The sequence below is a fragment of the Natrix helvetica genome (genome assembly GCF_964273705.1).
Source record: "Natrix helvetica genome assembly, chromosome: 13".
Lineage (NCBI taxonomy): Eukaryota > Metazoa > Chordata > Lepidosauria > Squamata > Natricidae > Natrix > Natrix helvetica.
In genome coordinates, this window is record NC_138557.1 from 8,918,517 (window position 1) to 8,944,292 (window position 25,776).

The 25,776-nt window shown below is 45.0% G+C and overlaps 1 protein-coding gene across 1 annotated transcript; it reads left to right on the plus strand.

The window, feature by feature from the left end:
* Positions 1 to 1,835: 1,835 nt before the first annotated feature.
* On the plus strand, positions 1,836 to 25,459 carry CCNF (cyclin F). Its single transcript, XM_081965908.1, has 17 exons — positions 1,836 to 2,055; positions 5,934 to 6,088; positions 7,072 to 7,178; positions 8,276 to 8,343; positions 9,704 to 9,897; positions 11,500 to 11,550; positions 12,412 to 12,516; positions 12,622 to 12,699; positions 13,925 to 14,076; positions 15,295 to 15,459; positions 16,071 to 16,194; positions 17,106 to 17,286; positions 18,111 to 18,198; positions 19,230 to 19,329; positions 19,845 to 19,969; positions 21,566 to 21,735; positions 22,673 to 25,459. The coding sequence occupies exons 1-17, from the start codon at positions 2,043 to 2,045 to the stop codon at positions 23,110 to 23,112; spliced, it is 2,316 nt and encodes a 771-aa protein (XP_081822034.1). The 5' UTR covers positions 1,836 to 2,042; the 3' UTR covers positions 23,113 to 25,459.
* The last annotated feature ends 317 nt before the right edge of the window (positions 25,460 to 25,776 follow it).

The following is a 25,776-nucleotide window of genomic DNA, read 5'->3' on the forward strand; positions in this document are numbered from 1 at the left end:
TTGATGATCCTCTTGGTGTCATCAAGCTTACTTATGTGGTAAGCTTACTCCAGAAAACTTTCTTTGTTTCTTGGGGGATTTCTCCAACATAAGTCAAGAGACTAAAACAGTTCGATCTTTTAGCTGGTTTGCATTAAGGCTACCGAAGAAGGAGGAAAGACAGTTTGGATGGGACGCCTCCTGGTGGACACCTGACAACAGTGAAGGGTTTGGTGATTTGCGGTTGAAATTACATAAAAATAATTTAGAACAGAATAACTTTATTGTCACTAGTTTGAATGTACACTAATCTGCATACATTAAAGTGAACTTTCGTTGCATACAGCTCTCAAAGGGTCACCACCTCCAATATACACTGCATAATATGGCTATTGACAGAATAAGTTTAAAGGTAAAGGTTCCCCTCGCACATATGTTCTCGACTCTAGGGGGCATTGCTCATCTCCGTTTCAAAGCCGAAGAGCCAGCGCTGTCCAAAGACGTCTCCGTCTGTTATATGAGCTTCTCTTTTCTCCACCCTAATAAAAGACTCCTGCGAGTCCCCTGGACTGCAAGGCCATCCAACCGGTCAGTCCTAGAGGAGATCCACCCTGACTGCTTTTTAGAAGGGCAGATCCTGAAGTGGCTGATATGAATCGGTTGTTGCTGAACTGGAAAGTAAGATGGGAGGTTTTTATGTGTTTTTATTAGGTACAGGTAAAGGTTCCCCTCACACATATGTGGTAGTCGTTCCTGACTCTAGGGGGCGGTGCTCATCTGCGTTTCAAAGCCAAAGAGCCAGCGCTGTCCGAAGACATCTCCGTGGTCATATGGCCGGCATGACTAAATGCCGAAGGGGCACAGAACACTGTTACCTTCCCACCAAATGTGGTTCCTATTTTTCTACTTGCATTTTTTACGTGCTTTCGAACTGCTAGGTTGGCGGAAGCTGGGACAAGTAACGGGAGCTCACCCCGTTACACAGCGCTAGGGATTCGAACCGCCGAACTGCAGACCTTTCTGATGAACAAGCTCAGAGTCTTAGCCACTGAGCCACCGCCTCCTTTCTAGAGTAAGTTTACATAATTTATGTACTTGTTTCTCAACCCCGGCAGCTTTCAGATGCCTGGACTTCAACTCCCAGAATTCCCCAGCCAGAAGGGGAACTTCCCTCCACCCCCCGTCCAGCTAGCTAGAGAATTCTGGGAATTGAAATCAAGACATCCTACCTCAACTAGGCAAAATTTGCAAAACACCTGATTTGGATACAGTAATTGCTTTCCTTGTCCCCCCCCTCCTTCTGTTTAGATTTTGTTGCTATTGTTTATGAACCCTTCAATTGCTTTTGCATTGTTTATTTGACTTTTGCAATCTTGTCTTTTTGGGGGGGGCAATATTTTTTTTATTTTTAAATTTAATGTAAATTATTTTTATTATTTTATATTTTATTTTATTTTATATTTTAATTTATTTTATATTTTATATTATTTTTATATTATATATATATGTATAATGTTTTATATTGTATTTTATTTCATTATATTTTGTTTTGTATATTTTATTATTTTATTTTATTTTATTATTTTATTTTATTTATTTTATTTTATTTTATTTTATTTTATTATTTTTTGCCCATCCCATTACTCACTGCCCGGGCGGCTTCTGCGCCTGCGCTCCAACGCCGGGCGCCCGCGCGCGCGGGATTCGAATCCTCCCCGCGAGGGTGACGGCTTTCCCCCTCCTTCCCCAAGCGAGGGAACATCTCGCCCGCCCCTCGCCCCGCCCCCCGTCCAATCCCTGGCTCCGGCTAGGTTTAAAAAAGAGAGAGCGCGAGGTGGCTGGCTCAAAAAAAATGGAAAGAGGCGTGGCTCTAATTCCACCCGGCGATTGGCTTAGTAGTTCGTTCTCCTCCAAAGGGCGGGGCTAAGTTTTTTTTTTAGAGCGGTAGGCAGCTAAAGTAAAGGGGAGGAGCCTTACCCGGGATCCGCCCCCCGGCAAGCTCGGCGCTCACTATGAACTAGCTGCTTGGCGCCGCGGCGGCCGTTCTGCGAGAGCTGGCAAGGATGAAAGCGGGCGGTGAGCGATCTCCGCGGGTCCCTCTTTGCAAAACCTGGGAGTTGACCATAGAGCTTGGGGAGGGGGGATACCCCGTATTAAAGCCTCTATTTGGGTGGGGGTCTTCAGGGTGGGAGAGAGGGGGATGTTTCAAGCTTTGCTCCCTGGGATGTCCTACACGGGAGTGACTCATCCCCACGACCGGTCATCCCCGGGGATAGATGGTTTAGCCCCTTCCCACCCTTTTTTGGGTGGGTGGGGGGGTCTGCCTTTGCAGGTTAAAGCGATGCTGGAGCCCCACGTCCGAAAGGAGGCTGGCTGGACACGAGTTAAATGCAAAAGCCCCGCCTGGGTGCGCAGGATGCAAGGCAGGAGTTGGGCGGGCGGGACGGTTGGACTAGATGACCTCCAAAGTCCCTCCCGATTCATCTGTTAGTCCATTTTGACCCCCTCCCCAAATGGATGCAGAGTCTTTATTCTCCTCCCTCCCCCACGGGTGCGCAGGATGCAAAGCAGGGGTTGGTTGGACGGGAGGGTTAGGTTAGATGATCTCCAAAATCCCTCCCGACTCATCTACCAGTCATCCATCATTACCCCTTTTGCATTCCCCCAATTGCGATGCAGACCCCTTGATTTCCCCAAGCCCGTCAACCGGCCAAACCCCCAGTCCCCAGCGGAGGCGCCACCGGATGCCTTCGCAAAAACTTGGTTTAAAGTTTTGCAAGGAAACTTTTTCCCAAGTTGGCTTAAGTTTGTTTTTAAATCCACTTTTTTCTTTGGGGCGATGGTTTAGCCTCTTTGCTGGAGTCGGTTTATGGATTCCTTTTTTTCCTCTTTTTTACAAAAAAAAAAATGTTCTAATTTTTTAAAACCTCAACGGGGGGGGGGGAACGTCCGTAGTTTTTGGGCGGGTCGATTTAAAAAGTGAGCCGAGCCTATTAGAAGATCAGAGCGGGCTTGTCTGCGGAGGGGATTGGCTTAAGACTTCTGCATGGACTCCCTAAGACCATAATGCAAGATTTCTTCTTTTTTTTTTACAATAGGAATTGCCTATGTGGTATATTTTTATTCCCTCCCCCTCCTGCGCCAAAAGGACAGGATAGTTTATAAATCCAAATTTTCATGGATTTAGAGCAAAGTTTGGCATGGGGAAAAATAAAGATTTCAAAGTCTTTAAAAAATGAGAAATTATCTGCTTTTTAAGCAAAGTTTTTTTTTTTCAAGGTTTATAAACCCAGAACTCACTTTGATTGGAGGCTTCAAAGAAAAAAATGCCATTTTGTATATTTTAAGCCGATTCCAGCTTTTAAAATAGAATAGAATTCGTTATTGGCCAAGTGTGATTGGACACACAAGGAATTTGTCTTTGGTGCAGATGCTTTCAGGGTACATAAAGAAAAATAAAATAGGATACATTCATCAAGAATCTTCAGATGCTTAAACTGCTGGATTTCAAAGCTGTGCCATGAGGCTTCACTCAGTCGAATTTTGCTGTTTTTCTCTCTCTTGTAAAGAGAAATGGATTTCTGGAGGAAAGACTAAATCAAATAGTTTTCATGTTTTGACTTTCCTAAAAAATGTTTGAATCCAAGCATCCCCCCCCCCCCCAAGACGAGTTAGTCTAATACAGTCTGAATAGAGGCACAACTCAGATATTGTGGATTCAATTCCAGACCACCCAATAAAAAGAATAACTCAATAGTGTTACATTATTTTTTGTTTCCCTGTGCATATAAAAATGATGTTTACACTATCGTTTATTGAATGTGAAATGGCGTGTCTTGGGGACCTTAATTAAAAATCCTTTATTGCTTTAAAATATTAATTTAATAATGCTAACTTATAAATGTACGTAGTCTTTCACTTAGGACCACAACTGAGCCCAAACTTTCTGCTGGTGAGGCAGTTGTTAAGTGAATTTTGCCCCATTTTACGACTTTTCTTGCCACCATTGTTAAGGGAATTGCTGTATTTATTAAGTTAGTCACCTGGCGGTTAAGTGCCTCTGGCTTCCCCATTGACTTTGCTTGTCAGGATGTCACAAAAGGGATTCAATGACCCCCCCCCCCAGGACACTGCAACCGTCATAAATATGAGTCAGTGGCCAAGCGTTTGAATTTTTATCGCATGACTATGGGGATCCCTCAATGGTCATAAGTCTTTTTTTTTTTCAATGCTGTTGTTCAGTGAGCGGACACTGAATGAACTATTGAGCCAGCGTGATGCAGTGGTTAGAATGCAGTATTGCAGGCTAATTCTGCTGACTGCCGGCAGTTCGATTCCGACCGTTTCAAGGTTGACTCAGCCTTCCATCCTTCCGAGGTGGGTCAAATGAGGACCCAGATTGTTGGGGGGCAATAGGCTGACTCTGTAAACCGCTTAGAGAGGGCTGTAAAGCACTGTGAAGCGGTATATAAGTCTAAGCGCTATTGTAAGTCAAGATCACCTGTATGTAATTCTCATTAAAATCGATCCAAAAGGCACCAGCCTAAAAAGCAGGAGGTAATGAATTCAAGTCCTACTTTAAGCATGAAAACTGGCTGGCTGACTCTGGGCCAGTCATTCTCTCTCAGCCCGACGCACTTACAGGGTCGTTCTGGGGAAAACAGGAGGAGGAAGGGACGTTATGTATGTTTGCTGACTTGAGCTATTTGTTAAAAACAAAAATAGTAAAGGCACGGATCCAAATGAATAAAATTGCCATTTTTGCCCATTTTAAAACGAGCTGAAATTTGGCAATCATTCGTTACAGCGATGATTTGCTCTTGCGCAATCTGGGGGCCATTCCATAATTAGCCAAAAAAAAAAAAGAGGAGCTTTTCAACAATGGTTATTTCAGGAGTCTTCTGCAATCGTCACGTCTCCTGCAACTTCCTGGAGTCTCGTTAAAATTTCGAGACGGATCATTTTGCAAAGGGTGGGTCAGGTTTGCTGGATAGCTTCTAGCATAAGAGATCCAGTTGATCCCTCCGATTGCCTACACGAGCAGGGTAAAGAATCCGAAAAGGTAGAGTGGATTCCCCGTTTATAAATTCTGACATACGTTCCTGCTTGGTCAAAGAAACGGGCCTCCTTCAAACCGGCACATCTTCATTCAAAAGAAAAAGGTCACATTGAATTTGGTAGAGTTTGCACGGGGTTTTTACGACAGTAGGTCTATTGTGGGAATTGACATACTGTAGTTTGTCAATTCCCACAATAGAATTAACTCAAAACCTGGCAATGTCATCTCGCTTGGGAGTTCTAGTACTTCCACATCGGTTCCTATAGGAGGCAGAGTTGCGGGCGGAGTAAGGTGGATTTGATTTAAATCAAGTCGGTTTAAATCATGATTTAAATCACTAGTAAAAAGGCTTGATATAAATCCACTCGGTTTAAATCATAATTTTTAAAGAGCAACTGTCATCTTTGACCCGCGGCTGACTCACCGACAATCCCAATATTGCACAATAGGCAGCCTCACGCTACCTAAGGAAGCTCAGTTTCATGCTGAATAAACTAAATGATTAATGCACCTTGAATAGAAAAGGTAGATTTTCTAGGTAGATTTTTACTCCAAAAGCATTTTATTAAAATAAATTTGATAAAAAAATATTTTTAAAATCTGGTTTAAAATTTTAACATCTTAATTTTTTTTTATTTAAAAAAAAGCATTGATTTTTATCCACCCTGGGTCGGAGTTAAGCAGGTCATTAGCCAAGAGTCGTTACGTAGCCACAAACCTTCCAATCCCAACTCCTGAATTCCGTTGACCCTCATCTGGCACCAATTTCATATTAAACTTCAGTTGACTCGAGTCTTGTTTTTGGCCTTGGGCAATAAATCTTCTGAATGGCACCTTAGTAGAAGGTGCCCCGATTCTTTGCGCCTCTCATTTTCTGGCCCTGGTTTCGTTGCAGTCACCCACTGCCGATGTTCCCGGTGTTTTTCGGTCCCTTCCAAGAGAAGGCTGAAGAAGAGGCCCCGTGTCCTCACCCTGCTCTCCCTTCCAGAAGATATTCTCTTCCATGTTCTCAAAGGTCTGCCTATAGAAGACATCCTTTCCCTCCGAGCTGTAAGTCCAAAACTTTTTATTTTTATTGTGCATTTTCCACGTAGGGGTTCTTGCTGTAATAGGTCAAGGGTTCCCCAACCTTTTGGGCCTCGGGGACCGCCAAATTCATGATTTTAAATCCCGCGGACCACTAATGTGATCTGCCTAATGACTGGGTGGGTAGATGAGGCTAGGTGGTCATGTGACTGGGTGGGCGTGGCCAACTCGAGGGACGTCTCGCTAGCCTCTACTTGCCCTTCCACTTCCAGCCAGTCCTCGCCTGGGCTCCTTGGGGCCCCAACAGGAAGCAGTTGTTGGAGCTAAGCAGCCACCATGAGAAAGAGTTGACAAAACAGCTGGCTCAGTTCAAATTGGATCTGGCCGAGAAGGAGGCTCAGCACCTCACTGAGGACTATCAGCATAGGCTTTCCAAGCAGAGGGAAGACCTGTGGGAGTGCAAGGCCAGGTACCGGCGCCTGGAGACTCACTAGGCTGAGATGGACAGCTAGTTCCAGGCCATGTTGCAGTCCCACTGGAACAATGCCCACTGGCTCTTCGCCACCAGCGGCTCTTCCCTCCAGCCTTCACCCAAAGCCCCCCACCAGGAGGCAGAAGCAGACTCTGGGTCAGAATTTTTGCCCCCCTCTAACCCGCACAAAAAAACCCTGCAGGGGGAGACTCTCTGCAGCAACACAAGCATTCATTGCACGTATCCGGCCAGGGGCTGTACTTTGAGGACCCCTGATTTGGTGCAATATAAAAAAATGCAAATTTTTTTTTGCGGGCCACCAAAATTTTCTGGCGGGCCACCAATCGGTGACCGTTGGTATAGGTAGTCCTACATTAGGGCCCACAACCGAGCCCAACAATCCGTGGTGCAAACAGAATAACTGGTCCTTCCAGTCTTAGCACAATTGTTTTCCAGGGTATTCGACCTGCCTTGACGTTAATTGCCCTTATTTGAGGATTCCTTGGCTATTACAGTGTGCTTCGCTCTCTTCCAGGTGCATTCTCATCTTAAGTATCTTATAGATAATCACACCTGCATTTGGGCCTGTGCAAGCTTTCAAGAAGAGTGGCCTTCTCCCAGAAACTTGAAAATCTTTGAAAGGTAACTTTTTAGAACTCTGGAAATTGTCAGCTATCTTGCACTACGCAAGAAGAGTTGCTAAGTAACCAATTGTTAAGCGAGGGTTACCTGTATGCATATAGAATAGAATAGAGGAGAATAGAAAAGAAAAGAAAAGAAAATAGAAAAGGAATAGGAATAGAATACAATAGGAATAGAAAAGAAAAGAAAATCAGGAGTAGAATAGAAATATATGGAATAAAGATAGGATAGAATAGAATAGGAATATATGGAAATAGGATAGGATAGAATAGGAATATATGGAATAAGGATAGGATAGGAATATATGGAATTAGGATAGGATAGAATAGAAATATATGAATAAGGATAGGATAGGAATATATGAAATTAGGATAGAATAGAACAGGAATATATGAATAAGGATAGGATAGAATAGGAATATATGGAATAAGGATAGAATAGAATAGGAATATATGGAATAAGGATAGGATAGGAATATATGGAATTAGGATAGGATAGAATAGGAATATATGGAATAAGGATAGGGTAGGAATATATGGAATAATGATAGGATAGAAAAAGAATAGAATAGGAATATATGGAATAAGGATAGGATAGGACAGAATAGAACAGAACAGAAGAATGAAGAAAGAATGGAACAGAATAGAATAACAGTTGGAAAGGACCTTGGAGGTCTTCTAGTCCAACCTCCTTCTTAGGCAGGAAACCCTAGACCATGTCAGACAAATGGTTGTCCAATCTCTTCTAAAAAACTTCCAGTGTTGGAGCATTCACAACTTCTGGAGGCAAGTTGTTCCACTGATTGTTTTCATTGTCAGGAAATTTATAATCTAGACATTATCACAGTGGACAGAACAATGGGTTTTTAGTGCAAAAAGTCCTCGTTCTTTCCAATTTTCACCATCTCTAAGGGTAACGATGGCCTCTTGGAGAGGGGAGGTTGGTTGACTTGCCAAATGCATTAGTTAAGACAGTTAAGGGGAGAATGAAATCCCGATTTGTTCTATAACTCCCTGTATTTTGCTGAGCTCTGAATTCCTCTAAGTAACGAATCTGCTTTTGGTTGTCCCCCCCCCCCCCCCCCTGTATTCATTCAGGGCTGCCGAAAAGGGTAACTTTGAAGCTGCTGTTAAACTTGGAATAGCCTACCTCTACAATGAAGGCCGTAAGTGCGTGCACCCCACTTTGGAGACCGTTGTCCTGGCCTGCCAGGTTGAGCCAGGCCCAACTTTGCTTGACAAAGGGACCTTGTTTGTGACAAATAAGTTGACACGTAGCTGAGTTTGATGTATGTGTGGAAAAGAAGCTCTCTGTTAAATCACCATCCTTCCTGCCCTCTCCTTTCCTTGCTCTTCCTTGCTTTCCCCCCTTTCCACTTCTTTCTCCTTCCTGTCCTTCCTCTTCCCTCCTTCTTCCCTCCCTCCCTTTTCTTGCCTTCTTCCCTTCCTTCCATCCATCCTGGTTCTCATCAAATCTTTCTTTTTTCCTTCCTTCCTTCCTTCCTCTCACTAAATCTTCCTTCCCTTCCTGGTTCTCACCAAATCTTTCTTTTTTTCTTTCTTCCTGTCTCTCACTAAATCTTCCTTCCTATCTTCCTTTTTTCCTTCCTTCCTTCCTTCCTTCCTTCCCTTCCCTTCCTGGTTCTCACCAAATCTTTCTTTTTTTCTTTCTTCCTGTCTCTCACTAAATCTTCCTTCCTTCCTATCTTCCTTTTTTCCTTCCTTCCTTCCTTCCTTCCCTTCTCTTCCTGGTTCTCACCAAATCTTTCTTTTTCCTTCCTTCCTTCATTTCTCTCTCCAAATCTTCCTTCCTTTCTCTCACTAAATCTTCCTTCCTTCCTATCTTCCTTTTTTCCTTCCTTCCTTCCTTCCTTCCCTTCCCTTCCTGGTTCTCACCAAATCTTTCTTTTTCCTTCCTTCCTTCATTCCTTCATTTCTCTCTCCAAATCTTCCTTCCTTTCTCTCACTAAATCTTCCTTCCTTCCTTCCCTTCCTGGTTCTCACCAAATCTTTCTTTTTTCTTTCTTCCTGTCTCTCACTAAATCTTCCTTCCTTCCTATCTTCCTTTTTTCCTTCCTTCCTTCCTTCCCTTCCCTTCCTGGTTCTTTTTCCTTCCTTCCTTCATTTCTCTCTCCAAATCTTCCTTCCTTTCTCTCACTAAATCTTCCTTCCTTTCTGGTTCTCACCAAATCTTTTCTTCCTTCCTTTCTTCTTTCCCACATTCCTGAATGCCAACAAAGTCAGGGCCATCCAAATCTCTGGCAGAAGGCCTGTTTTTCCAAGGCCTCACCAGCTGACCCCGTTTCACCAAGGAAACCTGGGGAAAAGGCCGTCTTGTCAGACCTTCTGGGGTGGGGTGGGCAGAAAACCCCGGGCACAGATGGGCCCTGCTTCATGGGGTCTCTTGCGCCTTACGCTGCCCCAGAGCCACGATTATGGAACTTAGCCCTCTTCCTCAAGCGGGGAGTTGAAATTTCACCCTGCGTCCAGATCGATCCACTCCCTTCTCTTGTGCTTTTCTTTTAGCATTGGTGTCCGATGAGGGCCGTGCAGAAGTGAATGGGCTCAAGGCATCCCACTTTTTCAGCCTGGCCGAGGGCTTGAATGTCTCCGCAGTGCCTTTTGTCTGGCTGTTCATACGTCCCCCCTGGTCTCTGGGCGGGAGCTGTTGCAAAGCTGTGGTCTACGAGAGCCTCCGAAGAGAGAGTCAGCAGCGACAAGTAAGACAGCTTTCTTCTGTATCGCTCAGTCTTCGATTTGCAGAATCTACAGTTGCCCAAAGCCATCGTCTTTTAATGACCCTACAATCCCTTGCCGGGTAGAGTCTAAGCAGTTGAATGGAACTGAGTGTTTACTGGCCAGATGCCCTTCCCTGTTGCCATTGCGGAGTTTTGTTCAGCAGATACAGTCTCATTGTGCCCAGAGAGAGAAATATCTGCCTCTACCTAGGATTGAACTCACAGCCTCCTGATTGTGAGGCGAGAGCTCCACCTCTAGGCCACTGCACCACTTGTTATAGTTGCCCAGAATGGCCACAAGTAATTTGCATTCAGGGAAGTTAACATCTGTATGAATGTTCCAGCCACACAGTGCAAATCCTGAAAAATCTTTGACTTGTTTTAAATTTCCGGTCCTTATTTATTTCAGATGATAAAACTGATAAGATTTTTGCTATGCCAAAAGAGCTACGATAAAGCCGATAAAACCATAATCTAAATCAGTTGCAGGCGCAAACAACGATGAAGAGTTCAATTAGTATAGTGTAGCTGTTATTGTCATTGTACATCACTTACACAACGAAATTGGTTTTAACCTCATTGGTGCAATGCATGACAAATACAAACAACATAAATAGTATAAAGGATAATCCCCGTGCAAGTAATTAGGGGGGGGGGGGGAAGAAAGAAAGGAGGGAAGAAAGGAAGGAAAGAAAGAGAAGGGAGGGAGGAAGGAAGAAAGGAAAGGAAGAAGGAAGGAAGGAAAGGAAGAAAGAGAAAAACTAGCCATATGTGTGCATGGAGTGATTGTGGTTGTGTTTAAGAGTCTGACAGCCGAAGGACAGAAACTATCTTTAAACCTATTTGTTCGGCTGACTATACTTTGATGCCTTCTGCCCGATGGTAGAAAGTGCGAAGAGACACTGACCAGGGTATCAATCATCTCTGAGTATCAATCATCTCTGCTAAAGCAGCGAGATCTGGCGATGTCACCCAGTGGTGTCAGAGGGCAATCGATGGTTTCTTCTGCCTAATTGATCCCTCTCTGTAGTACCTCCTTGTCCACAGCACTTCAACCAGTGTACCTACCTGTAATGCAGTACGTGAGGACACTTTCTATCAGGGACCAATAGAAAGAGGTCATCAGCTGTTGAAAGCTGTGTTATTGCTCAAGTCTATAAACAGGAATCTTCTCAGGCTGACAGTTTGCACCTAGGCAAGACTGGGATAAGGTTCAGCAGCATTCAGTGGGAGTCAGACGTCACTCTCTTGCGCCCACATAGGGATTCCAGACTAAGTCCACATTTGACTCCCACCCTTGACTCAGCCAGTCTATCTGCAACAATCAGGGTTTTTTTTTATTTTTATTTTTCAGGACCCCAAACAGGGACAACTTTTTTTTTGTTGTTTTGTTTTAACTATGATGGCTTGGTTTGTCTAAACCTCTTTACGTGACTGTTCTCAGGTTAATTTGTGGTGGTAATATACAAAAGAATCTATCTTTGCAAGCTGAAAAGAAAAAAAAACCCGTAAGGCGGTTCTGAAAAAGTTGATTTTTAGTTTCTCTTTGTGTCCTTCACCCACCCTGCTTTGATCTTTCTGTAGACCCGAGGATCGATTCTATACTGTTTGGCAAAAGTTTTGAGTCTCTTTGAGGTAAGGACCGTTTGATTGTCCACTCTGATTATGTGTTGGGAGTATCTTTTGAGTTTTGAGGCTCTGAATGACCCTAGCGAAACAGGTTGCTTCTTGAAAGCAACCGTAATTGGGTCGCTGTGTGAAGCAGTTGCTAAGTGGGAAAAAGATCACATGATTGTGAAAAAAAGCTAGGCCAAAAATGGGGATGGTGGGTGCTAAGAAAGCGAAAGTGATGAGAGAAAAAAGGGAGGGAAGGGAGAAAGAAAGAAAGAAAGAAAGAAAGAAAGAAAGAAAGAAAGAAGGCGGGAGGGAGGGAGGGAGGGAGGGAGGGAGGGAAAAAGGCAAGGGAGTAAGGATAGATAGATAGATAGATAGATAGATAGATTGATAGATTGATAGATTGATAGATGATAGATAGATAGAAGGGGTCCAATCTCCAATTGCATGGTTAGAGTTTCAGTGTGAGTCGGAAGGAAGGAAGAAAAAGAAGGAAAGAGAAAAGGGCTCCAATTGCATGGTTAGAGTTTCAGTGTGAGTCAGAAGGAAGGAAGGAAGGAAAGAGAAAAAGGAAGTAAAGGAAAGAGAGAAAGGGAGGGAAAATGGCGAGGGACCACAAACCTCGCACTAGACGCAGTTTCAGAGGAAACCTTGAAAGAGCACAGCAATCCAGGGCTGGAAGGGACCTGCAGGTCATCTAGTCCAACCCCCTGCTCCAGGAGGACATCGTTAAAGCAAGTTTCTGTCTTTTGACAACCCCCCTCCAGTCACATGACCCCTACAGAACCCACCCAGTCCCATGACCCCTACAGAACCGATAGGAAAGTTTTTTTAGATTTCACCACTGGAACAAAGCCTCACGTTCCCCCTTTCTTTTATTAGGACGAAGGGAAGAGGAAAGAAGCGCTGGAGATGTTTGAGGACTCCTCAAAGCAAGGGTGCTTGCACAGCTCTTACCTCTTGTGGGAAAATAATCAAAAAGCTGCTGTGAGTTCAAAACGTTTGGCATCCGAGGCTGCAACGCCAAAGGGGCTTCCGGGAAGAGTTGGCGCTTGTGAGAATGACTTCCTTCCTTTTTTCTTTTCTTTTCAGGTGTCAGATCCAGGTCGATACCTCCAGAGCCTCAGACAACTTAGGGACTACGCCGCCAAAGGTTCTTGGGAAGCCCAGGTATGGTTGTTGGTTCCTGGATCTAAAGTTGTTTACTTTGTAAAAGGGATGGGCGCGTGACTTCAAGGGATGAAGAAAACAGATGCAAGGCTGAGTCAATCTTTAGCCGGTGAAAATCGAACTGCTGGCAGTGGGCAGAGTCAGCCTGCAATCCAGCTTTCTAACCACCACGCCACCAGGGCTCTTTAAAGCAATTAATTTGGATATTCCTTGAAATCTTGACATCCCGCAGGGGGGAAAAATCCCCTCCTACTACCTGAATAGCGAGTCTTTTCTTTCTTGCCCATCAAAGCTGAGCTTTGTTATTATTGTTTAGTTGCTTAGCTGTGCCCGAATCTTCACGATTGTGTGGACCATAGCAAGGCAGGCCCCACTGTCTCCCAGAGTTTGTCCCAACGTTCATTGTGTGAAGGACACCTTTTATCCATCTCATCCTCTGCCGCCCACTTCTCCTTTTGCCTTCTGTTGTGGCCCGCCAGCAGAGCCAGTGGCAAACTCAGAGAGTGAGGAGGTTGGGGAGGAACATGGGGCAGTCCTGGAGTCTGGGGAAGGCTCTGATGAGGGCTCTGCGTCGGAGGCAGAGAGGGGGCCAGGGCCGTATGCCAGTTATCAGCTGCCTTCAGAGTCGGAGATCAGTGAGGCAGAAGAACAGTTGGAGCCTGTTCCCAGTGTGCACATGCGCAGAGCTGCCAGGAGAAGGGAACAGCTAAGGAACAAGGGTCAACTCAGGAGTAAAGCCACAGGTGGATGGTGAATGGCCCCTCCAATAGGGAATAAAGAGGAGCACCAGGGGAGGGGAGTTTGCAGGAGACAATTAGTTCAATTCATTAGGGTGAAGATCCGTTCCTGACTTCTTGCCAAGTAATTGCTGCTACAGCTTGGAGTTTGGAAGATATCGGCCTGGCAGCTCTCCAAGCCTGATCAAGGTCTGTCGTTGTGAAATCTCACGAAAGACTGTTTGCCAGGACTTTGCTGAAGAGGAATTCCCTTTAACCTAAATAAAAGAGGTTTTATCGGGATGAGGAGTCGGCTTCGTGATCTTGGGAGGCCTGGGTTGGAACATCTTCCATCTTCCCCAACATCAGGATCTTCTCCAAGGAATCCTCTCTTCTCATTAGGTGGCCAGGGTGTTTGAACTTCAGCTTCAGGATCTGTCCTTCACAGTTGATTTCCTTCCGGCTGAGCTCCGTTGCCTTAACTCGGGTTGCTTTTTCACCTTGCGTAGATCACCCTTGCCAAAGTTTGCGGGAACGGAAGCCAACTGGGACCGGAAAGCAAGACGTCCGTCGAGATGATCTCCCAGTTTTTCCAGGCCTCTGTTCCTCTGAGCAAGCAAAGCATTTTCACCGTCCAGAAGGGCATGAATGAGACGATGAGGTAAAGGCGCCCATCCTGCTGTTTTTGTCATTTACTTATTCAATTTATATGCCATCCATCTCACTGTTGAGTGACCCTGGGCAGCTTAATTGCCGTATTTTTCGGAGTATAAGACGCACCTTTTCCCCCCTCAAAAAAGAGGCTGAAAATCTGGGTGCTTCTTATACACCGAATATAGCATTTTATGCCTCCCGAAACCCTGCCCCTTCATCAAAATAGCCGTGCAGAGCGTTATGGAGGCTTTCAGGGTGCTCCTGGGGGCTGGGGAGGGCAGAAATGAGGACAAAACGGGCCATTATTTGCTCAACTTTGCCCCCCAGCCCCCAAGAGCACTCTATAAGCCGCCTCCTAAAGGCTATCTATGACATTTTTTTAAAAAAAAATGGGCCCGCTTTCTTAAAAAACGGGCCGTTTTTTGTTTCCCCCCCTCCAGGAGCATTCTACAAGCCCCCTAAAGGCTATTCATGCCCTTTAAAAAAAAACGGGCCCGCTTTTGGAAGGTTTGCAGGGTGCAAAACCTTTTTTTTTTCGAATTTGCCTCTTCAAAACCTTGGTGCGTCTTATACTCTGAAAAATACGGTATCCTGTTTCTCCGAAAATAAGAACTAAGCCGGAAAAGCCTTAGCATGATTTTTCGGGATGCTCATAATATAAACCCTATCCCATAAATAATCCCCAGTTAAGATTGTCTGCCAGATGACTGCATTTAGTACCGTTTTTTTGCAAAAACAAGCGCATTTCTTTTCCAAAAAAAGGGCATGAATAGCCTTTAGGAGGCTTATAGAGTGCTCCAAAATGGTCCATTTTTTGGTCATTTCTGCCCTCCCCAGCCCCCAGGAGCACTCTGGGAGCCTCCTAAAGGCTATGCGTGGCCATTTTGGTGAAGGGGGCGGGGTTTCGGGAGGCCAAAAATGCCGTATTCGATGTATAAGACGCACCCAGATTTTCAGTCTCTTTTTTGAGGGGAAAAAGGTGTGTCTTATATGCTAAAAAATACGGTAGTTAATTCTTGTTTCTTCAATCGTCCCTCTTTCATTTTTTTTTAAAAAATGTTTATTTACTTATGAAGAAATCTTTAAAAAAATATTTTTTTTAAAAAAAAGGGAAATGACTGATGAAAGAAGGACCGTGGGATAATTGATTCCCATTGGGCAGCAAAGATGAATTTCTAACTGCTTTATTTTACTTTATCTTATTTTATTTTATTTGTTCTTTTAGATACATTTTGGTTGATTGGCTGGTAGAAGTGGCCACCATGAAGGATTTCTCCAGCCTCTGCCTTCACATGACCATTGGCTGTGTGGATCGGTACTTGAAATTAAGATCTGTGCCCCGGGCTCGTCTGCAGCTTTTAGGAATTGCATGCATGGTTATTTGTACCCGGTAAGCCCTGTAGCTCTTGGGGGGTGCTGGTGGCAGCTTAGTTTGGTTTTACCAATTGTTATTTAATGGGGATCGCAACGGATTCTGAATGCCATTTTGCTGCATTAGTGGAAAACACGAGGGCTCAGGAACAGAAGAGAATAGAAATTAAAGGAATAGAATAGAATCTTTATTGATGATGGAATAGAATAGAATAGAAGAATGAATTGAACAGAATAGAGAACAAATTGAATAGAATAAGGAATGAATAGAATAGAAGAATGAACTGAATAGTATAAAGAACGAATAGAATAGAGAATGAATAAAATAGACTAAAGAATGAATTGAATAGTATAGAGAATGAATAGAATTGTAAAATAGAAGAATGAATAGAATAGAATAGAAGAATGAATAGAATAAAGAATGAATAAAATAGAATAGAATAAAGAATGAATAGAATAGAATAGAAGAATGAATAGAATAGTAGAATGAATAGAACCCCGATTGCGGCCCTCAATGAAATTGAGTCTGACACCCCTGACTTAGCTGATTCTGGAAGGGGCCGTTTAGTATTTATTTCTATTTCTCTTGCGACGTTGGCCTTTCATATGCCAATTGCTCTTGTGTTGCAGCTTCGTGAGCAAAGAGATTCTGACGATTCGCGAGGCGGTTTGGTTAACGGACAACACGTACAAGTATGAAGACCTCGTGAGGATGATGGGGGAGATCATCTCTGCCCTGGAAGGCAGGATAAAGGTAAACCTATACGGAGAGGATGGACTTGGCCTTCAGCATTGGGATTCTTAAGTTGAGGGTTACCTCCTGTTCAGTCGTTCCTAATAACGGTGTTAGAAGCGACGTGCCTTGGAGCATATTTTGGACATGAATATCATACGTGATCCCCTTATCGCCGCATGAAAAAAATATTGAGCAAATCCCACTCCTTTGAATTTTCCCAATGCTGTTTGATTCTGCTGTGATTTTCTCAGCTCAGATTCAGAATTTAAAACTTAAGTTTTCTTCCTTCCTTCTATCAGGTCATTTCTTCCTTCCTCCCTCCTTCTCCTCCTTCCCTTTCTTCTATCTATCATGTCCTCCCTCCTTCCTATCTATCATATCCTTCCTTCCTTCTATCTATCTATCATGTCCCTCCTTCCCCTCCCTCCTTCTACGAAGTCCTTCCTTCCTTCCTGTGTTTGTAGACTTTCTGATTTTTTTTTCTTTGAAAAAGTTTCGCTTCTCATCCAATGATGAGAAATATATTTATATTATTTATATTTATATTATTTATATTTATATTATTTATATGTGTGTGTGTGTATGTATGTATGTATGTATGTATGTATGTATGTATGTATGTATGTATGTATGTATGTATGTATTTGTGTTACAACCCCTGATATGCCCTGGTTCGAATCCCAGTAAGGGTATGGCTAGCTGATGAGAGCTAAATAGCTTGAAATAGATCTATACTAGTCTCCCTTTATTTATTTATCAGCACAAATACAACACACACATATATATATGTATATTTGGATGAGAAGCGAAACTTATATATAATAGCTAAGCCTCAGAAGACGTCATCTGGAGACTTCCTGTTCTTGCCCAGGTTAGGAACATGTTTTGACTTCCTGTTTTCTTTTTTATATGTAAAAAAAAATAATTAGATTCCTACTATAGTGGACTATAAGGAAGTGCTACTGAACGTCACCTCGCTGGAAAGAAGGACTGCATCCCTGTACAGCTTTATCTGTGAACTTTCCCTCCTCAACACGGGCCTTTGCGGCTACTCCCCGGCCCGTTTGTCCGCAGCGGCTTTGTTGTTAGCAAAATTGTTGCACAGGCAAGGTGAGTTCCGATCCGAACAAAGACCACCCGTGTCACTCCCAATGAAGGAAGACTCCAAGGTTTGAGGTTCCTCAAAGTTCCATTTTATTAGAGAGGTCCTACTCGAATCTGAAAGCTTCCAGGTTTTCCCCACCCAAATGAAAGTCCAAGCCCCTACCTAGCTCCCAAATGGCCCAATCAGGCACCGCCCCAACTGGAGATGCCTCCCAGTCACACCACTCCAGGTGCAGGGCGAAATGTCTTTGACTCTCTAAGAAAGGAATGTTATTTAGACTACCGTATTTTTTGGAGTATAAGACGCACCGTCCCCCCACTAAAAGAGGGTGCGTCTTATACACTGAATGTATAAAGGCCCACCCTTTGGCCTCTGCCTCCCAGCAACTTGCCTCCTTGCAGCAAACGGGGGGGGGGGGGGCTTCCGGATGCTTCAATAGGCTATAACAGTCCCTGCAGCCTGAAACAGCTGATGATCTGGAGAAATTGAAAGTGAAACTTGCTGTTTGCTCCATGTAGCAAATTGCTGGGAGGCAGATTTTTTTTTCTTGCGCTAATCAGGCTGTTAGCTGCAAGGAGGTAAGTCTAACTATAAATGCCTATAGAATGTTCAAATTATTAGACTTATTTTTTAAAGACTGCTTTATTATTATTCTAGACAACTGAACAAAATGAAGACGCTTTTTAAAATACTGTAAATGCTTGATCTGAAGGGGCCCCCCTGCTATTGTTTTAAAAAGTGTTATTCTTTTAAATAGCTTAAGTTGTGCAGAGGATTTTTAAAAATAGCAATACTGATGTTTATTTGTTTTCATTTGTCCTGTCTGCAGCTCGTCCTTGGACTAGCCAGTTAACAGAAAATACAGGATTTTCCCTTGAAGAGCTAGTTCCCTGTGTGCTCAGTCTCCACAAGAAATGGTAAACGTTTGAAAGACAAGGGGGGGGGGGAGAGAAAAAGAAAGAAAAGGGGGCATTGACTTCCAACTCTTCCTAGCACAGCACAAGATAAACACACTCCAAACTCCACGGTGGCTCAGTGGCTAAGACGCCGAGCTTGTCGATCAGAAAGGTCGGCAATTCAGCAGTTCGAATCCCTAGTGCCGTGTAACGGAGTGAGCTCCCGTTATTTGTCTCAGCTTCTGCCAACCTAGCCGTTCGAAAGCACATAAAAATGCAAGTAGAAAAATAGGGACCACCTTTGATGGGAAGGTAGCTCGTTCCGTGCACTTTTGGCGTTTAGTCATGCCAGCCGCATGACCACGGAGACGTCTTCGGACAGCGCTGGCTGTTCGGCTTTGAAACGGAGATAAGCGCCGCCCCCTAGAGTGCCCCACATCAGTTTGGCAGACAAACAGCTGGAGCCTGTTCCCAGTGTGCGCATACCCAGTATTATCAGACGAAGGAAACAGCTAAAGTACAGGGGTCGACTTGGGAGAAAGGCCACAGGTGGGCAATGAATGGCCCCTCCCAGAGGAAATAAAAGAGGAGCAAAAGGGTAATGGAGTTCGCTTAATTGGCTCGTGACTCTCCGAGACTCCTTGCCCAGTTTTGCAGATATAGCTCTCCAAGGTCTGTGACTGTAAATCCTCCCTGGAAAGACTTTGCTGGAGGTGAATGAGCAGAATTCACAGGAAATTAATAAACGGGGTTTTTGCTCCTTCACAAGGAGTTTGCTTCACGCTCTCGGGAAGCCTCGGTCACAACAGTTACCTAGTTTGGTTCATGCTCAGAGACCACCGAGGACCCCCCTCTCAAGAGCTGATCTCGATGTGGGTCCCTCCTGCTGGTAGAATTGCAAAGGGGACCATATCATGCCGAAATGATAACCACGTTACCTGGGAACAGGGGAGGCTTCATTCCCTGAAGATCCTAGGCCAGGGCATGTTATGTTTTGATATCCGGAGCTGTTTCAGAGATTCATGGAGATGGTTCCGTTTTTCTCTTCCCAGCTTCCATGAAGATGCTCCCAAAGATTATAGGCAGGTGTCCCTGACTGCTGTGAAGCAACGGTTTGAGGATAAGCGCTACGAAGAGATTGGAAAAGAAGAGGTAGGCTAAATCAAGAATCAGAGGGAGGGACTTTTTCCCCCCACTTTGTCATCTTAAAGGTATATGGTATATAACGTGGAAGCCCTCTGCCAGCAAAAATGGGCCCCTGGGGCTGCAGGAGGCTGTCACAGCCAAAAACAGGGCTAGGGAGGGTGTCTGTGCACATCTGTCCCTTCCTCTCCCCCTCCAGTTGAGTTCCGTTTTTACTGGCAGAGGGCTAGCAAAACAAACTAAAAACAAAGCAACAAAAGGGGAAATGTTTCCCCTTTTGCTTTGGAGAAAGCAAGAAGGGAAAGAGGAAAGAAAAGGAAGGAAAGATGGCAAGAAAGGAAGGAAGGGAAAATAAGGAAGGAAGAGGGAAGTCCTGCCTTAACACTCGGCCACCACAGGTGCCCCCCCGGCATGAGCGACATTGAGCTGGCCATGCCCACCCCAGCCACACACACCCTCCCCCAAAGTCAAATAACTCTGATTCGGCACTCCATGAAAAGGACTTTGAATCCCCTGCTCTCTAGGTGATGAGCTACAGCCAGCTCTGCTCCCTGCTGGGAGTGAAACAAGAAGACCCTGAGCCTGGATCTTCGTATGTGAATGCGATGGAGACCTTCCTCACTTCCCCATCCGGAAAACGTTCCAAAAGGCAAGTTCGGCACTTGGGTTCTGTTGAAATCATCATCTTTGATTCTATTGCAAGACACACCATAAGAACTCTGTACGTGAACAGACAGCTGTTCATCCATCCCAATCTCCCAGCGCAGTAGTTGCGCTGCTGCTTTTATGATGGGGGGAGAAGCACCGACAGTTCTTTCCAGGCTGATTAAGATAATTGCCGATAAATTGTATTTTTATAGGGTTTTATTCTTATTAGAAATAAGTGTGTCGCATTGTTTTGTTCTTTATAACATTGTAAGCCACCCAGAATCGCCCTGTGAGATGGGTGAGAAGAAAAGGGAATGGAATAGAATAGAATAGAATAGAACAGAACAGAATAGTATAACAGAGTTAGAAGGGACCTTGGAGGTCTTCTAGTCCAACCCTCTGCTTAGGCAGGAAACCTTACACCACACCACCTCAGACAAATGGTTATCCAACATCTTAAAAACTCCCAGTGTTGGAGCATTCACAACTTCTGGAGGCAAGTTGTTCCATTGATTAATTTTTCTGACTCAGGAAATTTCTCCCCAGTTCTAAGTTGCTTCTCTCCTGGATGAGTTTCCACCCATTGCTTCTTGTCCTGCCCTCAGGGGCTTTGGAGAATAGTTTGACTCCCTCTTCTTTGTGGCAGCCCCTGAGATATCGGAAGACTGCTATCATGTCTCCCCTAGTCCTTCTTTTCATTAAACTAGACGTACCCAAGGGAAAGGAAGGGAGAGAGAAAGAGAAAGAAAGGAGGGAGAGAGAAAGGAAGGAAAGAAGAAAGAAAAGAGGGAGAGAGAGAAAAAGGAAGGCAGGAGGGAGACTTGCAGCTCTAAATTGGAAGCCAAAAGGACTTTTGTGGCAAGGTAAGAAGATGTTGAGCTTGGAAGAGGAGACCCAAATGACAATTTCCCATCAGGCATGGAATTTCCTAGAGGACTTTGGATCAGCCCCTCTTTCTCAGCCAAAGTAATGGCATGTGGACAAGACCTGTCCACCGTAGATTGGGTGAAGAGACGCTGCCAAAGGAAGAATCAGATAAGAGACAGCAAACCCCGCAGCTGCATAATGGACGAGAAAGAAGGGAAGGAATCCCTTTAGTTTCTCAGACCGTGAAGGGCGACCCATGTTTAGTCCCAGGAGGCTTTAGGGAGGCTCACTAGCCCAAAAATGGGGTGGGGTGGGAGTCGCACGCATGAGTGGGGGAGCAGGGAGGGGATCGTGCGTGCATGTGCAGAGGTTGGGGCGCATTGCGTAGTGGATGTAGACATGCGTGCACGATTTCAGCGTGCAAAGAGATAAAGATCAGCTGTCACTGCCCTAGATAGTAAAAACAAACAGGGTGTATTCCAGGTCACAGAGTGGGATGGACTAAAAGTAAATAAACCACGATGGAGCTGAAGTCATGCAATGCAAGCCCCACTTCCTTTTTACACGCCTTTGCGTGATCTGGTTGCAGTGGCCATCTTGACCCTTCTCACGTGTTCCTACAAACACCAGGCCTTGACTGCCCTTGGCCTACATCTGGAGATGTACAATCTCATCCTTGGCTCAGGTCTTCTGACCAGGAAGGTCATTTATGGTGGTGTCCCCTTCACAGGAGGAGGGAAGACAGCATCCAGGAGGACCGTGGTAGCTTTGTCACCACCCCCACAGCTGAATTGTCCACTCAGGAAGAAAGTCTTCTGGATAATTTTCTGGATTGGAGCTTGGATGCTTGTTCAGGGTATGAAGGAGATCAAGAAAGCGAAGGCGAGAAGGAGGGAGAAGGTAAGGTCCCGGTTTCTCTCCTCTAATGTTATCTCTGGGACGCTGAGCTTGTCGATCAGAAAGGTCGGCGGTTAGAATCCCGAGCGCCGCGTAACAGAGTGAGCTCCCGTGACTTGTCCCGGCTTCTGCCCACCTAGCAGTTCGAAAGCACGTAAAAAATGCAAGTAGAAAAACAGGAGCCACCTTTGGTGGGAAGGGAACAGCGTTCCGTGCGACTTCGACGTTGAGTTACGCCGGACACATGACCACAAAGACGTCTTCGGACAGTGCTGGCTCTTCGGCTTCGAAATGGAGATGAGCTCCGCCCCCTAGAGTCGGGAACGACTAGCACTTATGCTAGTCGTTAGCGTATATCTGGACTTCTGTAGGCCTGTTTTTCTCCCTCCCTAAGCTCAAGGGCTTTTGTCGAGCCTTCAGGAGGGCGAAAACGGGCTCCAGAGGCCGGAAATGTACCCGTTTCTGGACTTCCAGTAGGCCCGTTTTTCACCCTCTCCAAGTTCCGGAGATTTTCCTTGAACCTCCAGGAGGGTGAAAATGGCCTCTCCTGGGCTCTGGAGGTCAAAAACGGGCCCATTTCCAGACTTCCGGTAGGCCCATTTTTCGCCCTCCCAGAGGCTCCACGTAGGCCCTGCCCATACCTAGCAGGATGAACGGGCCGCGTGGAGACTCAGGGGAGGGTTGGGTGGGATCAACCAGTCCTTGTAACTACTAGTTTGGCGAATCAGATTAAAATTAAAATCTGGTTCGTCCGTACTGGTCCAAACCGGCTGAATCTCATTTCCTGGGGCTAACAGTTAGTTGAGAAGATTCCTTTGAGTAGGCATGAAGAGCAATAAATCAATTTAATTGAATCTTCACATGTAGACGTGGTCTTCTGCGTCCGACACTTGACCACCTTATTTTAAGAGTTTTCTTCTTCTGTTTCCCCGCGGTGTAGTTACAGCTCCTACTGGAATTCTGGATGGAACTCTACTGCCTCAGGACCTCGGGAAGCCTTGCTGTTGCCAAGAATCCAGCGATGACGAGAGCCTCCCCCAGGAAGGATGTCGGTACGTCTTCAAGGATTATGACCATCCCAACGAGGAGAGGGCGTTCACCATCATCCAAGCCTCTCCCAGGGAAGCCAGCTCCGGCTATGCCTCGGTCAACAGTACCAGCCCTCCTTCCGCTACCGACAGCATCTTCAGCCCGTTTCTCAAAGCCAGCTCGGGGCAACCACTGAGGCTGGCGAAGGATCAAATCCTACCGCTGTCTTTGCGCTCAGAATCTTGTTTACCTTCCGCCAACGGCCGGTCGAGCCAGAGACAAGCCAAGCGGAAGAACGTAACGCCGTACGGTGAAGAAGAGAAGAACCACTTGGGTTTCTTAAGCCTTTGAAGGCTGTGGAAGGCAAGGGTTGTTGAAGCTTGAATCCTTGTTTTTCAGAACATCAGAATCCCTCAAAGCAAAACGAGCGAGAACGAGAGGTGGTTGTACCAAGTATCTTGGATGTTGTGGGCCATGCTTCCCATGGTAGTTCCTGGCTCCCCTAACATAACGGTCAGCTTTTTTTGAAGTCGCCGCCCTCGTCTACATCCCATCACGGTAGCCAAATCAAAGGTGAAGGTGCTAAGACATGCGACACAGAGGTCCTATCTTACATGGAAGTCCTCCAAGACCAAACCGTAGTCTTTTCCAGAAGACGTTGGGTTTTCTTGTGTGCCAGATATGGTTAAATCAAGTCAGTCTTGGTTCACATTCCACATCATACAGGCTCCATGCTTCGCCTCGATCTTTTTGTTCAGAAATCCTCTGTGAATTTATCTCTCTTTCCTTTGCTATTACAGCAACTTCTCCATTAAAAGACCAGATTAGGTACAAACACACACACACACACACACACTCAAATGGATCCTTGGCCATCTTCTGAAATATAAACATCTCATTGATGGCTCTTCTCTGCAGATGTTAATAAAAGTAGGCCGGATATTGTAGTCTCGACCTCATCTTGAGAAGATGTGGAGCAGTGTTTTCTTGGCAGCTTGGAACTATCTGGTCTTATTTTGAGGAAGGGGGGATACTACCTCATTTAAACTCTTTGTTATATCTCAAATTGCTTTTTCTAATGGGACCCCATTTTGCAAGTCGGGGAGCTACTCTATCTTGAAGGCGCCAGGTTAGGGAAGGATGGTTTGGAATTTTCTCAACCTCCGCCATTTTAAAACGGGTGGACTTCAATTCCCAGAATTCCCCAGCCAGCTGGCTGGGGAATTCTGGGAGCTGAAGTCCACCCGTTTTAAAATGGCGGAGGTTAAGAAACACTGCCCTGTAACCGGATTCTGCCATTCATTGAAGACTACGCCGTCATTGTTTACCAATTTTCCCCCCGATGTATTTGATGGTGTTTCCTGCCTCTCTGTTCAAAATGATCGACCCGACTTATTGGACTAGTGTCATAAAGTTATTTCGCAAACGCCTCTCCTATCCCTTACTGTTTCCTAACGTTCTTTTCCAAAATGTTCCTTTGGTGATTGTGTTATTTCCTTCTTTGCTTTCTCCTTGCTTTCTCTGATTTTACTTGTTCCTTTCCTCCTGAAAAATGCAAGCCCATGGCCAACGCAACTGTGACGAAAACAGTGTTGTGGGGGGAGAAACCCGGGCCTTGTGACTCAGGTTTCTTTCTTTCTTTCTTTGTGTCAGAAACATCACAAGGCATGCTATATGACATGCAATTTAAAATATTTTAAAAAACAAAACCCCCAAGATTGAAAACATGTACAAATTAAACAGATCTTGCCTTGGAACTAGTAACATTAATTGTGTTCTGTCAAGTTGCCATGAAGTTCTAAAGTATACACCAATGATGGCAAACCTTTTTGGGACCGAGTACTTAAACTGGAACCCGCGCGCCAAAATCCCGAACACTAGCTGGGCGGTGCTCATGCGTGTACTGGCCAGCTGGTCTTTGTGCACGCCGGAAACCTGAAAACCAGCTGGCCAGCGCGTGCATGCCTGTTTGGGGCCATTTGGGAGGCATTTTCTGGTGCCCCAGCACCCACAAAGCAGCTGGCGACCGTGCATGCCCACAGACTGCTCTGCGTGCCACATCTGGCACGCGTCCCTTAGGTTCGACATCACGGGTATACACTGTTCGTGGCACAAAGGACAGCTAAACGTGGCGTCATTGCATGTCACCACAATCGCAAAGAGTACAATCTTTACGATTGTGAACTTGTTGATGGAAACAATGCCCGCGTTGATCAATTTAATAGTGTAGGAATTTTGAAAAACCCTTTGGAAAGTAATACGTTGGGGAGGGAGGGTGTCCATTCTATGGCAGAGAGCCCACAAGTTGTCAAATATGTTATATGGCATTTTCAATGAGCTTGAATGAACTTGAAGAAGCTAACCACTTTCTTTTCGGGTTGAATGATCACTGAAAAACCACCACCTTTACATGATCAGGAGACGTTGAAATAAGTTTTTGTTTTTGGTTGTTATTTGATGTACTGTCTAATTGGGGCCTGGAGGGGGGAAATGTATTTTTTTTTCAATGAATTATGCCTCCATAAACTGTCTACCAAGGTTTTTAAAGAGGCGTGTGTTTGAAGACTGCTTGAAATTGAGGAATATTGAACCTGGTCAATGAGGATTTGTTTTTTAAAAAAAGAGATTAATGTTAATGAAAGTTCATGTTGGCTAGTGATTTTTATATATATATATAAAAACGAACTTTGTACGCAAACTCCTGAGTCTTTATGATGCATCACTCTGAAGAGTTTCAATATCTTAACAGGGTGAGTGAATTCTAATCACAAAAGTTGTATTTTGTTGTTGGTTGTGAAGTCGTGTCCAAACCATCGCGACCCCATGGACAACATTCCTCCAGGCCTTCCTGTCCTCTACCTTCCTCTGGAGTCCGTTTAAGCTCACACCGACTGCTTGGGTGGCTCCATCCAGCCCCCTCATTCTCTGTTGCCCCCTTCTTTTGCCCTCCATCGTTCCCAGCATTGGGCTCTTCTCCAGAGAGTCCTTCTTCCTTCTCATTAGGTGGCCAAAGTC

Coding starts and splice junctions, on each gene's coding strand:
- CCNF (XM_081965908.1), top strand. Junction 7,179..8,275: donor AACTTGAAAATCTTTGAAAG/GTAACTTTTTAG, acceptor GTATTCATTCAG/GGCTGCCGAAAAGGGTAACT. Junction 12,700..13,924: donor AAGGTTCTTGGGAAGCCCAG/GTATGGTTGTTG, acceptor CACCTTGCGTAG/ATCACCCTTGCCAAAGTTTG.